This window comes from Thalassophryne amazonica, chromosome 20, assembly GCF_902500255.1.
Source record: "Thalassophryne amazonica chromosome 20, fThaAma1.1, whole genome shotgun sequence".
Lineage (NCBI taxonomy): Eukaryota > Metazoa > Chordata > Actinopteri > Batrachoidiformes > Batrachoididae > Thalassophryne > Thalassophryne amazonica.
This window is the reverse complement of record NC_047122.1, coordinates 14957846-14971462: the sequence shown is the minus strand read 5'-3', so window position 1 is coordinate 14971462 and position 13617 is coordinate 14957846. Positions and strand designations below refer to the sequence as shown.

General features: G+C 41.0%; 1 protein-coding gene and 1 pseudogene across 1 annotated transcript; both read right to left on the bottom strand.

Annotated features, from left to right (window-relative positions):
* Window positions 1–13617, bottom strand: part of LOC117502381 — a 107917-nt pseudogene that overhangs the window by 54613 nt on the left and 39687 nt on the right.
* Window positions 390–2900, bottom strand: LOC117502071 (fibrocystin-L-like). The gene is made up of 3 exons (XM_034161082.1): window positions 1969–2900; window positions 1641–1832; window positions 390–621 (listed from the first exon to the last, which is right to left on the bottom strand). Exons 1-3 carry the CDS (start codon window positions 2357–2359, stop codon window positions 398–400), a joined length of 807 nt encoding a protein of 268 aa, XP_034016973.1. The 5' UTR covers window positions 2360–2900; the 3' UTR covers window positions 390–397.

The window sequence follows — 13617 nt, the reverse complement described above, 5'->3', positions numbered from 1 at the left end:
AGATGATCTTATGGAATCATGAGGTAAAAGGTCAGAGATGTTTGATGATGCAAGACCTTCATTCTCTTTGCAAGATAATGAAGGTCCAAGTCTTTAGGGTCCTGGTGCTTCCTGTCTGAGAACTGAGGACCACAGCGACCGGAGAAGTCCGAGGGGTTACCCACTTTTCACCTGGCTGCAGCTACATTTTAGAGGTGGGGATGGACCAGCTGTCAGCCTGGGTGGTTGCCAAATATGACCCAAGGTGGTTCTAGGTGGTTGCCAACCAGGAATCAAGGCGGTTCTGGAGTGTGGAAGTGGCAACTCACTGCACCGGTGCATGATCCCATACCTCATCTGACCAATGTAGCAAACATCTTTGTTATATCAGATAAGTGAAAATAAAAACTGAAATGAATTAATATTTAGACAAGAGCTGGTTGAAGTTGAAAACATGATTGTCTAAACAAGGGGAGGAGACTGGATGTACCTTGAAGCCGTAGAACTTTGCATTATAGGTGATGTTGGTTATGTGGTCCATGTCTTTGAAGTACCCTTTGTATGTTTGATTTGAGGGCAGTTGGGCCATCCAGCCAAATGGATGAGTGATTCTCTTCTTCAGATAAGGAATCATACTGGAACCTGCAACAGTTACATGGTTTAACAGTGGAGGGGGGAATGCCCATGGGCAAGATGTGCATATACTTGCACATGACCTCATACACATCCTCCCATTGTTTTCCTTTGTTATCGCAACTGACAAATTCTACACAAATTAACCTGTTAGTCTCCAGCAGATTTAACAGTATATTATTTTCGATTTGTAAGCTTACTTTTCTATTAAATACAATAGATTTAATTATAATGTTAATCCATGAAAGTAATTCAAACATCCACCTTTAATTTATGAGCCTTCAAAGGAAAGAATTTGGGCATTGCTGCTTTTAGCATATGTGGGTTTTTTCAGGGTCACAGTAAGGCTCAGATCACATCAGGTTTCTTCATACAGTATAGAACAAAACAATTCCACAAAATTAAAAAGATGGACTATATCACGTGACGTATATATGGAATGACTGGCTTGAGGATTGAGAGTTTCCGCATCCTGAACATTCCTCCTGAAGTTTATACATTGGAGTTTGATTAATCGTGTTAACATACTCAGTGTTGCAGACCTCATGATTTTAAGTGCTATGAGGGGCAATTGACAAGTTTTGAGCTTGACCAAGAAAAAGTAAGGCATGATTCTCCATCTTTTACATCTCAACATTGGACCCAGTGAGTCAAAATTCTCAAGGAATGTTGATTCTCAGAATGCAAAAGGTGGAGAACCACCCCTACTTTTTCTGGGTCAGGCTCAAAACTTCTCAATCATCCCATGTACCTTTTGGAGTCCAGCTTTAGAAAATTGTTCTTTCATAGTGGTTGACTCCCATTGATAACATCTGCTGTGACAGGATTACGTTGTGTTGACCGTGTGCGGTCAGACTCTCTTAGTACAACGATTGTTAGCACAAAGTCCTCATTAATTTATCTTTACATCTTTCATTCTCCACTGTGGTCAAGGAAAACTGGTTAAGGAACCAGGAACCAGTAAAGGCCGACAATAACCACTTAAATACTGTATACCGACGTATGTAAAATGTATCTCTTTTTAATACCATACGAGTTGGTCAAGATGAAATCCTTAGCTCTCAGAGAGGAAGGACTGGGATTGTTGAATGCCAGACGATGGAAAGTAACGGTGTGGTCGCACGCAGTACCAGGGAAGCCCACACTCCACTCAGTACTCTGGTGACAGTGAGCCGGGTCATGCAAGCCACTTCTTGGTACCACCTTATTGCTAATATTTCCTAGATGCAAGAAAACATGAGTAACATTGAGTTACGTTGAGACTGCAGGGATGGTAGCCCCAGCCCCTCCCCCCACCCCAGCAACACACAAATAAAAACAACATAAGAACAACATAAGAAATCAGAGAATAAGTACCTGTGAGGGAACCATCTGTGTCCACCAATTGCACCTTGTGTTCCCACCTGAAGCCAGCCTTGTTTGGGGATTTGAAGTAGTGGATATCGCGAAACCTAACTGCCCAGCCCCCGCACAGTACACCACATGTCCCATCAATGCTGGTTACCCCAAATGCTGCACAGGAGCTGCGGTCAAAGTTGATGAATGTGGTGTTAAGAACACTCAGGCCATCATCAAAAGGAGCAATGACATCATGGTGTGTGCAGTACTCGTTTCCCAGGCCAAGCTCGTCCACATAGCTTACGATCACACTGTTGACCACGGCAGGTCCTCCATCCTCCCCAAACCCACTCACAGCCCATTGCATGATGCGTTTAGCTTCAATGCCAGCATTCTCGTTGTTGACCATAATGAAGCTGTTGAACTGCACAGCACCCACGTTGACCCATTCAGCACCTTTTTACACAGTTCCAAGTGGTGAGAGAGCGGAACACAGCAGGCTCAGGAGTTCCGGAGTTGCAACCACCGTTCTTCATAGGAAAGTAGTCTTGGAAGATCCAGAGGCCAAACCAACCCTGGGAATGGATGGTGTTATTGTAAAACTCCCCCAGAGGAACCCTGTTCTGGCAGATGTTTGGGTCAAAGGATGGGCCGTCTGGGTGTTCATGCATGCGGTACCAGAAGCCAAAGTGGGTGCCCCCTGCAGCGGCATTGTGCCGAATTATGTTGTTGGGATTGGTGACCCATTAAGCGGCAGGAGTGATGTCATCATTCAGCAGGCTGGTGCTTTGCCTGACAAAGACGGCCAGGTTGTACTGAAGGATGTTCTCTGCTTCAATGCCATCCTCAATAAAGAAAGCCCCACCCATGATGTTGTAGATGACGTTGTGCTCTACCAGCAGCCGGTGGGTGTTGTGGATGGTTACCACCCTGTTATAGGTCTGATGGATGGCACACCCCCTCACATAAGACTTGTAATTGATGTCTCCCATCAGGTGCCAGTGGATGGGATAGCGGCCAAGCCAGAAGGCCTGTCCTGCATGGTAGATCTGTGCAATAAACTCAAGGAACCGTAAGGAACTTAACATTCACTGATCAATACAGTATTTTCATCTGAAATGATGTTAAAACAGAGGCTTTTATAGGGCAGTTCATAGATTTCACCTCGATATATTCCAGTCTGCCAATGGCAAGATTTTCATTTGGCCGGGTGCATGTAACATTATATTGGCTCCAAACTGATCACTGCCCAGTTCTTCACCAAACTTTCCTTGGAAACAAATCTGGGTTGCGAATTCACCTGCAGCATAGGGAACAAACACCTCCCATATTTAAATTATATTTGTCATTTAATGAAGTTAACTGCCTGTTAAGCTAAATACACCCCCACCCCCCCAAAAAAAGAAAAAAAGTGACACTTTGGGTTCACATTGTGCAGTTTATGCCTTCTGCCAAAGACCAATATATAAGATATTTCCAAATTGCTTTGAAAGTCAATACTCTAAATTTTCTATTGGTTTTAAAATTTGAACTGGAAGACTTTAAAGAGCTTTATTATTATTATTATTATTATTATTATTATGCTCTGCTACAGACTGGCGTCGTGTCCAGGGTGTACCCTGCCTCATGCTCTATGACTGCTGTGATAGGCTCCAGCCACCATGACCCTTAATTGGACTAAGCGGTTGAAGTTGAGTGTGTGTATTATTATTATTATTATGATGCCCTGCTACAGACTGGCGTCCTGTCCAGGGTGTACCCCACCTCTTACCCTATGATAGCTGTGATAGGCTATCTTAGCTAGCTTAGATAGCTTTCTCTGGGCCCCTCCCCAATCGGACCGGGAGTGACATGTTTAGCCGCATGTTCTCCTTGAATTGCTGGCTGTCTGAGTGGTGTCCAAAAAATGAGGTGGGCTTCATAGATAATTGGCAAAGCTTCTGGGGAAAACCTGGTCTTGTTAGGAGAGACGGCATCCATCCCACTTTGGATGGAGCATCTCTCATTTCTAGAAATCTGGCCAATTTTATTAAACCCTCCAAATCATGACTATCCAGGGTTGGGACCAGGAAGCAGAGTTGTAGTCTTACACCTCTCTGCAGCTTCTCTCCCCCTGCCATCCCCTCATTACCCCATCCCCGTAGAGACGGTGCCTGCTCCCAGACCACCAATAACCAGTAAAAATCTATTTAAGCATAAAATTCAAAAAGAAAAAATATAGCACCTTCAACTGCACCACAGACTAAAACAGTTAAATGTGGTCTATTAAACATTAGATCTCTCTCTTCTAAGTCCCTGTTAGTAAATGATATAATAATTGATCAACATATTGATTTATTCTGCCTTACAGAAACCTGGTTACAGCAGGATGAATTTGTTAGTTTAAATGAGTCAACACCCCCGAGTCACACTGTCACAACGCTCATAGCACGGGTCGAGGAGGAGGATTAGCAGCAATCTTCCATTCCAGGTTATTAATTAATCAAAGACCCAGACAGAGCTTTAATTCATTTGAAAGCTTGACTCTTAGTCTTGTCCATCCAAATTGGAAGTCTCAAAAACCAGTTTTATTTGTTATATGTATCGTCCACCTGGTCGTTACTGTGAGCTTCTTCGTGATTTTTCAGACCTTTTTTCTGACTTAGTGCTTAGCTCAGATAAGATAATTATAATTGGTGATTTTAACATCCACATAGATGCGGAAAATGACAGCCTCAACACTGCATTTAATCTATTATTAGACTCAGTTGGCTTCGCTCAAAATGTAAATGAGTCCACCCACCACCTTAGCCACAGTTTAGATCTTGTTCTGACATATGGCATAGAAATTGAAGACTTAACAGTATTCTCTGAAAACCCCTTTTTGTCTGATCATTTCTTAACATTTACATTTACTTTAATGGACTACCCAGCAGTGGGAAATAAGTTTCATTACAGTAGAAGTCTTTCAGAAAGCGCTGTAACTAGGTTTAAGGATATGATTCCTTCTTTGTTATGTTCTTCAATGCCATATACCAACACAGTGCAGAGTAGCTACCTAAACTATGAGTGAGATAGATTATCTCGTCAATAGCTTTACATCCTTATTGAGCACAACTTTGGATGCTGTATCTCCTCTGAAAAAGAGAGCCTTAAATCAAAATTGCCTGACTCCGTGGTATAACCCACAAACTCGCAGCTTAAAGCAGATAACCTATAAGCTTGAGAGGAAATCGCATCTCACTAATTTAGAAGATCTTCATTTAGCCTGGAAAAAGAGTCTGTTGCTCTATAAATGAGCCCTCCGTAAAGCTAGGACATCTTACTATTCATCACTAATTGAAGAAAATAAGAACAACCCCAGGTTTCTTTTCAGCACTGTAGCCAGGCTGACAAAGAGTCAGCGCTCTATTGAGCCGAGTATTCCTTTAACTTTAACTAGTAATGACTTCATGACTTTCTTTGCTAATAAAATTTTAACTATTATTAGAGAAAAAAATTACTCATAACCATCCCAAAGACATATCGTTCTCTTTGGCTGCTTTCAGTGATGCCGGTATTTGGTTAGACTCTCTCTCCGATTGTTCTGTCTGAGTTATTTTCATTAGTTACTTCCTCCAAACCATCAACATGTCTATTAGACCCCATTCCTACCAGGCTGCTCAAGGAAGCCCTACCGTTAATTAATGCTTCGATCTTAAATATGATCAATCTATCTTTATTAGTTGGCTATGTGCCACAGGCTTTTAAGGTGGCAGTAATTAAACCATTACTTAAAAAGCCATCACTTGACCCAGCTATCTTAGCTAATTATAGGCCAATCTCCAACCTTCCTTTTCTCTCAGAAATTCTTGAAAGGGTAGTTGTCAAACAGCTAACTGATCATCTGCAGAGGAATGGTCTATTTGAAGAGTTTCAGTCAGGTTTTAGAATTCATCATAGTACAGAAACAGCATTAGTGAAGGTTACAAATGATCTTCTTATGGCCTCAGACAGTGGACTCATCTCTGTGCTTGTTCTGTTAGACCTCAGTGCTGCTTTTGATACTGTTGACCATAAAATTTTATTACAGAGATTAGAGCATGCCATAGGTATTAAAGGCACTGCGCTGCGGTGGTTTGAATCATATTTATCTAATAGATTACAATTTGTTCATGTAAATGGGGAGTCTTCTTCACAGACTAAGGTTAATTATGGAGTTCCACAAGGTTCTGTGCTAGGACCAATTTTATTCACTTTATACATGCTTCCCTTAGGCAGTAATATTAGAAAGCATTGCTTAAATTTTCATTGTTACGCAGATGATACCCAGCTTTATCTATCCATGAAGCCAGAGGACACACACCAATTAGTTAAACTGCAGGAATGTCTTACAGACATAAAGACATGGATGACCTCTAATTTCCTGCTTTTAAATTCAGATAAAACTGAAGTTATTGTACTTCGCCCCACAAATCTTAGAAACATGGTGTCTGTCCAGATCCTTACTCTGGATGGCATTACCCTGACCTCCAGTAATACTGTGAGAAATCTTGGAGTCATTTTTGACCAGGATATGTCCTTCAATGCGCATATTAAGTAAATATGTAGGACTGCTTTTTTTGCATTTGTGCAATATCTCTAAAATTAGAAAGGTCTTGTCTCAGAGTGATGCTGAAAAACTAATTCATGCATTTATTTCCTCTAGGCTGGACTATTGTAATTCATTATTATCAGGTTGTCCTAAAAGTTCCCTAAAAAGCCTTCAGTTAATTCAAAATGCTGCAGCTAGAGTACTGATGGGGACTAGAAGGAGAGAGCATATTTCACCCATATTGGCTTCTCTTCATTGGCTTCCTGTTAATTCTAGAATAGAATTTAAAATTCTTCTTCTTACTTAGGTTTTGAATAATCAGGTCCCATCTTATCTTAGGGACCTCATAGTACCATATCACCCCAATAGAGCGCTTCGCTCTCAGACTGCAGGCTTACTTGTAGTTCCTAGGGTTTTTAAGAGTAGAATGGGAGGCAGAGCCTTCAGCTTTCAGGCTCCTCTCCTGTGGAACCAGCTCCCAATTCAGATCAGGGTGACAGACGCCCTCTCTACTTTTACGATTAGACTTAAAACTTTCCTTTTTGCTAAAGCTTATAGTTAGGGCTGGATCAGGTGACCCTGAACCATCCCTTAGTTATGCTGCTATAGACTTAGACTGCTGGGGGGTTTCTTTCTCTTTTTGCTCTGTATGCACCACTCTGCATTTAATCATTAGTGATTGATCTCTGCTGTCTTCCACAGCATGTCTTTTTCCTGATTCTCTCCCCTCAGCCCCAACCAGTCCCAGCAGAAGACTGTCCCTCCCTGAGCCTGGTTTTGCTGGAGGTTTCTTCCTGTTAAAAGGGAGTTTTTCCTTCCCACTGTCGCCAAGTGCTTGCTCATAGGGGGTCGTTTTGACTGTTGGGGTTTTTCTGTAATAAATGTATGGCTTTCGCCTTGCAATATAAAGCACCTTGGGGCAACTGTTGTTGTGATTTGGCGCTATATAAATAAAATTGATTTGATGTTTAAATGGACCACAATGGAAATAAGTGTCACTTTCTTGTGTCATCCATGTATTTTGTAATGTATTTACAATTATACAACCCCTGGCAAAAATTATGGAATCACCGGCCTCGGAGGATGTTCATTCAGTTGTTTAATTTTGTAGAAAAAAAAGCAGATCACAGACATGACACAAAACTAAAGTCATTTCAAATGGCAACTTTCTGGCTTTAAGAAACACTATAAGAAATCAAGAAAAAAAGATTGTGGCAGTCAGTAACGGTTACTTTTTTAGACCAAGCAGAGGAAAAAAATATGGAATCACTCAATTCTGAGGAAAAAATTATCACCCTGTAAATTTTCATCCCCAAAACTAAAACCTGCATCATATCAGATCTGCTCGTTAGTCTGCATCTAAAAAGGAGTGAACACACCTTGGAGAGCTGTTGCACCAAGTGGACTGACATGAATCTTGGCTCCAACACGAGAGATGTCAATTGAAACAAAGGAGAGGATTATCAAACTCTTAAAAGAGTAAATCATCATGCAATGTTGCAAAAGATGTTGGTTATTCACAGTCAGCTGTGTCTAAACTCTGGACCAAATACAAACAACATGGGAAGGTTGTTAAAGGCAAACATACTGGTAGACCAAGGAAGACATCAAAGCGTCAAGACAGAAAACTTAAAGCAATATGTCTCAAAAATCGAAAAATGCACAACAAAACAAATGAGGAACGAATGGGAGGAAACTGGAGTCAACGTCTGTGACCGAACTGTAAGAAACCGCCTAAAGGAAATGGGATTTACATACAGAAAAGCTAAACGAAAGCCATCATTAACACCTAAACAGAAAAAAAACAAGGTTACAATGGGCTAAGGAAAAGCAATCGTGGACTGTGGATGACTGGATGAAAGTCATATTCAGTGATGAATCTCGAATCTGCATTGGGCAAGGTGATGATGCTGGAACTTTTGTTTGGTGCCTTTCCAATGAGATTTATAATGATGACTGCCTGAAGAGAACATGTAAATTTCCACAGTCATTGATGATATGGGGCTGCATGTCAGGTAAAGGCACTGGGGAGATGGCTGTCATTACATCATCAATAAATGCACAAGTTTACGTTGATATTTTGGACAATTGAAAGGATGTTTGGGGATGATGAAATCATCTTTCAAGATAATGCATCTTGCCATAGAGCAAAAACTGGGAAAACATTCCTTGCAAAAAGACACATAGGGTCAATGTCATGGCATAGGGTCAGTGTCAATGAGCAGATCTGATTTGATGCAGGTGTTAGTTTGGGGGATAAAAATTTACAGGGTGATTCCATAATTTTTTCCTCAGAATTGAGTGATTCCATATTTTTTTCCTCTGCTTGGTCTAAAAAAGTAACCGTTACTGACTGCCACAATCTTTTTTTCTTGATTTCTTATAGTGTTTCTTAAAGCCAGAAAGTTGCCATTTGAAATGACTTTAGTTTTGTGTCATGTCTGTGATCTGCTTTTTTTCTACAAAATTAAACAACTGAATGAACATCCTCCGAGGCCGGTGATTCCATAATTTTTGCCAGGGGTTGTATTATATACTTACATTTAACTTAAAATCACTTACGCTTTTAATATAAACATGACTTACCGCCCCCTGCTGGAATGGCGTGAGTCCAGAAAGTAGTTACCAACACACGCATGCACGCACAGCTGCTGTAAGCAGGTGGTTTTAATTTGAGAAAAAAAGCCAGTGGCTGAAGACATTAAAACCACTACACATTTTACTCATGGTTCAACATGAAACTTAAGTCACTCATGGTAAGAGCAACATGAGACTTATCTAAACTGACTAAACACAACAAATCAATAACATGAACAAAACTGATAAAATAAACCACAATAACATTTTAAACCTCAAAACCCTGAACTCCCATGGTGCATTTCAGCACAGCACCCATTGTTTATTGGTTAGATAAAATTGCTAATTTCTCCAAAAGTATTTGTCCTATCAACTTTCCATTTTGGCAGCCTTCATCCTTGACACAAAATATCAATCAATCAATCAATCAACTTTTTTCTTGTATAGCGCCAAATCACAACAAACAGTTGCCCCAAGGCGCTCCACATTGCAAGGCAAGGCCATACAATAATTATGAAACACAGTCTACGTCTAAAGCAACATAACCAAGGGATGGTCCAGGGTCACCCGATCCAGCCCTAACTATAAGCCTTAAATTCTATTCTAGCATTAACAGGAAGCCAATGAAGGGAGGCCAACACGGGTGAGATATGCTCTCTCCTGCTAGTCCCCGTCAGTACTCTAGCTGCAGCATTCTGAACCAACTGAAGGCTTTTTAGGGAACTTTTAGGACAACCTGATAATAATGAATTACAATAGTCCAGCCTAGAGGAAACAAATGCATGAATTAGTTTTTCAGCATCACTCTGAGACAAGACCTTTCTGATTTTAGAGATATTGCGCAAATGCAAAAAGGCAGTCCTACATATTTGTTTAATATGCGCTTTGAATGACATATCCTGATCAAAAATAACTCCAAGATTTCTCACAGTATTACTAGAGATCAGGGAAATGCCATCCAGAGTAACGATCTGGTTAGACACCATGCTTCTAAGATTTGTGGGGCCAAGTACAATAACTTCAGTTTTATCTGAGTTTAAAAGCAGGAAATTAGAGGTCATCCATGTCTTTATGTCTGTAAGACAATCCTGCAGTTTAGCTAATTGGTGCGTATCCTCTGGCTTCATGGATAGATAAAGCTGGGTATCATCTGCGTAACAATGAAAATTTAAGCAATACCGTCTAATAATACTGCCCAAGGGAAGCATGTATAAAGTGAATAAAATTGGTCCTAGCACAGAACCTTGTGGAACTCCATAATTAACTTTAGTCTGTGAAGAAGATTCCCCATTTACATGAACAAACTGTAATCTATTAGACAAATATGATTCAAACCACCGCAGCGCAATGCCTTTAATACCTATGACATGCTCTAATCTCTGTAATAAAATTTTATGGTCAACAGTATCAAAAGCAGCACTGAGGTCCAACAGAACAAGCACAGAGATAAGTCCACTGTCCGAAGCTATAAGAAGATCATTTGTAACCTTCACTAATGCTGTTTCTGTACTATGATGAATTCTAAAACCTGACTGAAACTCTTCAAATAGACCATTCCTCTGCAGGTGATCAGTTAGCTGTTTTACAACTACCCTCTCAAGAATCTTTGAGAGAAAAGGAAGGTTGGAGATTGGCCTATAATTAGCTAAGATAGCTGGGTCAAGTGATGGCTTTTTAAGTAATGGTTTAATTACTGCCACCTTAAAGGCCTGTGGTACATAACCAACTAACAAAGATAGATTGATCATATTTAAGATTGAAGCATTAAATAATGGAATGGGGTCTAATAAGCATGTTGATGGTTTGGATGAAGTAACTAATGAAAATAACTCAGACAGAACAATCGGAGAGAAAGAGTCTAACCAAATACCGGCATCACTGAAAGCAGCCAAAGATAACGATACATCTTTGGGATGGTTATGAGTAATTTTTTCTCTAATAGTCAAAATTTTGTTAGCAAAGAAAGTCATGAAGTCATTACTAGTTAAAGTTAATGGAATACTCAGCTCAATAGAGCTCTGACTCTTTGTCAGCCTGGCTACAGTGCTGAAAAGAAACCTGGGGTTGTTCTTATTTTCTTCAATTAGTGATGAGTAGAAAGATGTCCTAGCTTCACGAAGGGCTTTCTTATAGAGCAACAAACTCTTTTTCCAGGCTAAGTGAAGATCTTCTAAATTAGTGAGACGCCATTTCCTCTCCAACTTACGGGTTATCTGCTTTAAGCTACGAGTTTGTGAGTTATACCACGGAGTCAGACACTTCTGATTTAAAGCTCTCTTTTTCAGAGGAGCTACAGCATCCAAAGTTGTCTTCAATGAGGATGTAAAACTATTGACAAGATACTCTAACTCCCTTACAGAGTTTAGGTAGCTACTCTGCTCTGTGTTGGTATATGACATTAGAGAACATAAAGAAGGAATCATATCCTTAAACCTAGTTACAGCGCTTTCTGAAAGACTTCTAGTGTAATGAAACTTATTCCCCACTGCAGGGTAGTCCATCAGGGTAAATGTAAATGTTATTAAAAAATGATCAGACAAAAGGGAGTTTTCAGGGAATACTGTTAAGTCTTCTATTTCCATACCATAAGTCAGAACAAGATCTAAAATATGATTAAAGTGGTGGGTGGACTCATTTACTTTTTGAGCAAAGCCGATAGAGTCTAATAATAGATTAAATGCAGTGTTGAGGCTGTCATTCTCAGCATCTGTGTGGATGTTAAAATCGCCCACTATAATTATCTTATCTGAGCTAAGCACTAAGTCAGACAAAAGGTCTGAAAATTCACAGAGAAACTCACAGTAACGACCAGGTGGACGATAGATAATAACAAATAAAACTGGTTTTTGGGACTTCCAATTTGGATGGACAAGACTAAGATACAAGCTTTCAAATGAATTAAAGCTCTGTCTAGGTTTTTGATTAATTAATAAGCTGGAATGGAAGATTGCTGCTAATCCTCCGCCCCGGCCCGTGCTACGAGCATTCTGACAGTTAGTGTGACTCGGGGGTGTTGACTCATTTAAACTAACATATTCATCCTGCTGTAACCAAGTTTCTGTTAGGCAGAATAAATCAATACGTTGATCAATTATTATATCATTTACCAACAGGGACTTAGAAGAAAGAGACCTAATGTTTAATAGACCACATTTAACTGTTTTAGTCTGTGGTGCAATTGAAGGTGCTATATTATTTTTTCTTTTTGAATTTTTATGCTTAAATAGATTTTTGCTAGTTATTGGTGGTCTGGGAGCAGGCACCGTCTCTACGGGGATGGGGTAATGAGGGGATGGCAGGGGGAGAGAAGCTGCAGAGAGGTGTGTAAGACCACAGCTCTGCCTCCTGGTCCCAACGCTAGACAGTCACAGTTTGGAGGATCCCAAAAAATTGGCCAGATTTCTAGAAATGAGAGCTGCTCCCTCTAAAGTGGGATGGATGCCGTCTCTCCTAACAAGACCAGGTTTTCCCCAGAAGCTTTGCCAATTATCAATGAAGCCCACCTCATTTTTTGGACACCACTCAGACAGCCAGCAATTCAAGGAGAACATGCAGCTAAACATGTCACTCCCGGTCTGATTGGGGAGGGGCCCAGAGAAAACAACAGAGTCCGACATTGTTTTTGCAAAGTTACACACCGATTCAATGTTAATTTTAGTGACCTCCGATTGGCGTAACCGAGTGTCATTACTGCCGACGTGAATTACAATCTTACCAAATTTACGCTTAGCCTTAGCCAGCAATTTCAAATGTCCTTCGATGTCGCCTGCTCTGGCCCCCGGAAGACAATTGACAATGGTTGCTGGTGTCGCTAACTTCACATTTCTCAAAACAGAGTCGCCAATAACCAGAGTTTGATCCTCGGCGAGTGTATCGTCGAGTGGGGAAAAACGGTTAGAGATGTGAACGGGTTGACGGTGTACACGGGGCTTCTGTTTAGGGCTACGCTTCCTCCTCACAGTCACCCAGTCAGCCTGCCTTCCCGACTGCACGGGGTCTGCCAGGGGGGAACTAACGGCGGCTAAGCTACCTTGGTCCGCACCGACTACAGGGGCCTGGCTAGCTGTAGAATTTTCCACGGTGCGGAGCCGAGCCTCCAATTCGCCCAGCCTGGCCTCCAAAGCTACGAATAAGCTGCACTTATTACATGTACCGTTACTGCTAAAAGAGGCCGAGGAATAACTAAACATTTCACACCCAGAGCAGAAAAGTACGGGAGAGACAGGAGAAGCCGCCATGCTAAAACGGCTAAGAGCTAGTAGCTACGCTAAGCTAGCGGATTCCCAAACAGGGGATCCGACACTAGACAGGCTGTGGAGCAGCACAGGTAACGCACGACAACAGTGCTAAAATAAAATAAAAATCCACTAGACAGGCTGTGGAGCAGCACAGGTAACGCACAACAACAGTGCTAAAAAATAAAATAAAATAAAATAAAAATCCACTGGACAGGCTGTGGAGCAGCACAGGCAACGCACGACAACAGTGCTAAAACAAATAAAAATCCACTAGACAGGCTGTGGAGCAGCACAGGTAAC

What these genes read in the sequence shown, in the direction of transcription:
- LOC117502071 (XM_034161082.1), bottom strand. Translation starts at nt 2,359, where the DNA reads ATGGTCAACAACGAGAATGCTGGCATTGAAGCTAAACGCATCATGCAA. An exon ending in CACAGATGGTTCCCTCACAG is followed by an intron (nt 1,833 to 1,968) that starts GTACTTATTCTC and finishes TCTTGCATCTAG; the next exon opens with GAAATATTAGCAATAAGGTG. An exon ending in CATCTTGACCAACTCGTATG is followed by an intron (nt 622 to 1,640) that starts GTATTAAAAAGA and finishes TAACTGTTGCAG; the next exon opens with GTTCCAGTATGATTCCTTAT.